Here is a 4,468-nt window from a genome sequence, read left to right as displayed (position 1 = left end):
TTAGATATATTACCTCATACAGTGCTCACACTGACCTCAGAGGGTTCATATCATTATCAGCTCATTTTATGGATAGAGACCCTGATCTTGAGAGTTGGAGTCTGGGGGGGAAGCTGTGTTCTGTTCAGGTAACAGGCTTAAGTTCCTTGTGGAAGCGAGTCTCACATTCCAGACTGAGGAATGGAGCATGAGCAGGGGTCGGCTGAAAAGGCTGGGGTGTAGCTGTGGTAGAACCACTTGTCCAGCCCTAGGGTCAGTCCTCAGTGCAGTAGGTGAGGGGTGGTGAGGGAAGGTACACTAGAAGAGCAGAAGTAAAAGGGTGACAATGTGGCTTATGAAATATGATCTGCCTATTTAGATATCAGCTGTAGCCAGAGCATGTGCTGCTGGAGAAAGCCAGCCTTACAAGTGCCTAGTTGTGTACTCTGTAGAATGGACATAATCAGAAAATAGGGTCTTCCTCATCTCTGTCAGCATTAGTTATCTGAGGTGTATTTTTTTTTAAATGTATCCGTTACTTTTTTTTTTGTAAAAAATGGTTTATCAACTCCATCTTTGTATAAAACACATGGGAGAAACCCAGCCAATCACCACACAGCTGTATCCACGTGAAAAGTACTTTGTCAAACTTGGTGTCTAAGAACAGACCAATGTTTGTTTATGTCTACAGCATTGTCTATGCATTTCCTTTCATTGCTTTTAAAAATACCACGTGTCCCCACTGATGTCTTCTGTCCAAGTGACAGTACAAGGACCAGGCAGTGGAGGGCAGGTGACAACCCTAAGCGGTTTTCTGCTGTCCCTTCTTTCCAGTCAGAGATTTGTGAATGTGAGGAATCACACCACTGCCAGCTGTAGTCGCCTTGATGAGGGAATCCAATTCTTCATCTCTGCGGACAGTGAGCTGCAAGTGACGTGGAGTGAGGCCCTTGACTCTGAGAGCCTTCCATGTATTCCCTGCCAGCTCCAGCACCTCAGCAGGGAGGTACTCTGGGACTGCAGTGGCACCCACTCATCCGTGGCTGGTAGTGCATGTCTTCAGATATCTGAGGATGCAGCCCACAGGAAACTGCAGCCCAGCTCTCTGTGAGGGTGACACGGCCTTGGCCTTGCCACTGTCCTTCCCGGCTTTGCCTCCAGCCGTGGTCTCGGCCACCTCTGCCTCCACTGGGCTGCATCACCACCCCCTGCCACCCTGCTCTGCTGCAGCTGCTCTCGCAGCACAGACAGCTGCTGGCGGAACTGGGCAATACCCTGGGCCCACCTTGCGCGGCTGCCTGTATCTGTTACTTAATTATAAGGTTCTTAGTAAGAAATTTTGGATACTAATTTATGAGGATAGATTCCATTTTTTTTTTAAATTTTATTCATTTATTTGTGTGTGTGTGTGTGTGTGTGTGTGGCCAGCTCAGTCCACCAGGGGGCGCGGCTGGCTGGCATGTGGTGCTGGGGGATTGAACCGTGGTCCCTGTGCTCTGCCAAGCTTGTTCTAAGTAGGTGCTTTAGACCACTGAGCCATTTCACCAGCCCCAATAGATTCCATTTGTTAGAGCAAAACATCACAGGAAGCCCTGGAGCTGAGGAACAGCTTTGATTTTTGCTAAAATTTGTGAGTCCATCGCTTTTTGTGCTGCTCTGAAATCTGGCATCTCTCTTTCTCAGTGTCAAAGATCTCACCCTCCTGGTATCTGGGTTTCTGAAACTTCTTGAAGTAAACATCAGTGAGGTGTTTTGGGATTTTCACTTTGCTGATACCAATTTTTGTGAAGGTGGTAATGACAAATTTCTGGTATGTTCTTCATAGAGGTACACGATTAAGGCTAAGAGGCCCTGTCACAAGTAGCAAGCCACTGGCCAACTGCCTGAGGAAGACCACTCTCTTGCCTCTGTGACGCCCAGTGAGGATCATCAAGATGGTGCCGGGAGTGATGCTAGCTCGAAGTTTCCTCACATGCTGACTAAAGGGTTTCTTGCTGTGGCTCAAGAGCTTTCAGGGCACATCTTCAGTAGGGTAGGATGTAGGCATTTTTTGAAGATTAACCACCTGGGTACCTCCCAGGTGACTGGTTTTGTAATTGTAGCAAGAACTTTCTCCTTTTTCTTCTCAACCTTTGATTTAGCAGCTGTGTACTTTCTCTTGTACAAAGCCTTTCTGGAATACATAGCAGATTGGGAGTATCTACCAATTCCTCTAACCAGGGCAGGATTTTGGCTACAGCGGGGCTGCCCCTTCATGGACTTCTTTGCCTTCACCTTACCTTTTTTACCAGCAGCCTTCTTGGCTTTGGGTTTCTTCTCCTTAGTGTCTGGTGTCTCAGTTTTTTCCCCTGCCGTCTTGCAAGATGGGAAAGAGTTGAGGTGTATTCTTATATTTTACTATTTCATTGACATACTCTAAATATCTTCATTTGTTACCACACAGTGTCCATGTCCACGGCTTCTAATGATTATTCACAGAAGTTATATACTTTTATGTATGTATTCTTCCCTAAATGTTTAGGAATTTTTAAAACCAGTTTTAAATTTCATGTCTAGTTTCCTCAGTTTATTTTATTTTATTTAACTGAGTTATTTATTTATTTATTTATTTATTTATTTATTTATTTATTGTGGCCAGCTCAGCCCGCCCTTAGGGCAAGGCTGATGGGGCATGTGGTGCTGGGGATAGAACTGTAGTCCCTGTGCCTGCCTAAGCAGGTGCTTTAGACTGCTGAGCTATTTCACCAACCCTCCTCAGTTTATTTTAAAATTTCAATTTTAAATTTTACTTTTTAAGAGTTGCACTGAGTTCACAGGCACATGTAAAACTGCAAGTATAACAAGAACATTTGTAGCTGCTGCCCACCCCAGTCCAGTCCTCAGAGGCTACTGTGGTGATAAGGTGCCCCTGTTTCCTTCTTGATGTGGTCTAGGCATGCGCTGTGTGGACCTCTGTGTCTCCTTGTTTTTGTGGTGTGAGAATTCATGCAAGGCTATAGTGCTAGTGTTCTGCCTGGGGCTTCTGCCACTTAGTGGCAAAAGTAGGTCTTCTCCGCAAGGTGCCTACCCACTTGCTGAGCCCCCCAGAGCTGTGAGAAGTCAGCTTTATGGACTCCGGCTGTGTGTGGTTACCTGGTAACAGACCTAACTAGCTGCTTGTTGATGGAAATGTGCGTTATTCTTGTACAACTACAACTGGGTGTGTGGTAACTGCATGAACAATTGTATATCAAGTCCCTTTAGGTGCACTTGTGTGTAGAAAGTGCACGTACACATCCACACTGGTGAAGTTGGTGGTGGAGCCAGCCACGTGCACAACTGGCTTGCTTTGAGGTACTTAAGCGGAGGGGACTGTCAGGGAGCATTAGAAAGGGTGGCAGCATAGTCTGGCCCTCCAACATCGTCTCACCAGGTTTTACTGATCCTGACAACAATGATTTAATCCCTGAGTTCTCATATTCTTTTTGTTTAAATACGGAAATTGGAAAAAATAACAGCTCTCACTCCATGAGTGTTTTTTTTTTTTTTTTTTATTGTTTTGTAACTCAATTTTTTTTTTTTTTTTATTGTTTGTCCATGTTGTCTAAGCATCTTGCAGTGCTTATTAAAGAATAAGAGGTGGGCCAGCCAAGTAGGTCAGCAGGTTAAAGCACCTGCAGGCAGGTATAGGGGCCGGGGGTTTGATCCCTGGGCCTGCTGTGCAAGCCCCGCCCCCAGGGTGCCCTGAGATGGCAATTGAAACTGGACATGGTGGTGTGTGCCTGTAATCCTAACTCTTGGGAGGGAGGCTGTAAACAGGCAGATCGCTATGAGTGTAATCTAGTAGTGAAACCCTGAACACCCTGTAGACCTTTCCCTAAAATTAAAAAAAAAAAAAAAGAAAAAGAGGGCCAGGGACAACTCTTTCTCCCTGTAATTTCTCTTCCTTACTCCAAAGGTCAGCAGTGTTTGGCACAGTGTGAGTGTTGGGGGAGGGGGGTTGGGGGCACTGCGGAAAGCCACTGCTCTGGGGCTGGGAGTGCAGGGATAGAGCCTGCCTAGCATGGGAGAGGCCCTGGCCTTGATCCCTGGTACCTGGAAATAAAATGCAGCAAAAAACCCAACTGTTCTTTTCTCATCTCTCTGGTGTTTTAACATATGCAAAACTCTTACCTTGGTTATTGCTGAATAGATTTTTTTTTTTTTTTTTTTTTTGTGGAACTGGGGATTGAACTCAGGCCCTTGTGCTTACCAGGCTTATTCTACTGAACTAGCTCCCTGGTTCCTATTGCTGAATAGAGATTCATTCCTATCTTCTTTGTCTTTCTCATCCAGTAGCTGGAGTTCTGGGAACCTTAGGAGGCCCGAGAAGTTACCTCCCAGGCCCTTTGGATGTCAGCAGTGTGTAGGGCCGGGTGTTCAGAAGTGGACTGGCATTTGAATTGAGTTCTCGTTCAGCTTCTGTGTCATTTGCTGCTTGTAGTGGTTGATACATTGTGTCAACTTGGCC

The 4,468-nt window shown here is 45.8% G+C and overlaps 1 protein-coding gene across 1 annotated transcript; it reads right to left on the bottom strand.

Moving 5' to 3' along the window:
• Positions 1–781: 781 nt before the first annotated feature.
• Positions 782–4,453, bottom strand: LOC101581762 (histone H2A.V-like). Its single transcript, XM_004628571.1, has 3 exons — positions 4,335–4,453; positions 1,064–1,172; positions 782–973 (listed from the first exon to the last, which is right to left on the bottom strand). Exons 1-3 carry the CDS (start codon positions 4,451–4,453, stop codon positions 782–784), a joined length of 420 nt encoding a protein of 139 aa, XP_004628628.1.
• Between the last annotated feature and the right edge of the window lie 15 nt (positions 4,454–4,468).

Source organism: Octodon degus, unplaced genomic scaffold (assembly GCF_000260255.1).
Source record: "Octodon degus isolate 3935 unplaced genomic scaffold, OctDeg1.0 scaffold00024, whole genome shotgun sequence".
Lineage (NCBI taxonomy): Eukaryota > Metazoa > Chordata > Mammalia > Rodentia > Octodontidae > Octodon > Octodon degus.
The sequence above is the reverse complement of the archived record's forward strand: the minus strand, read 5'-3'. Positions and strand labels throughout refer to the sequence as shown.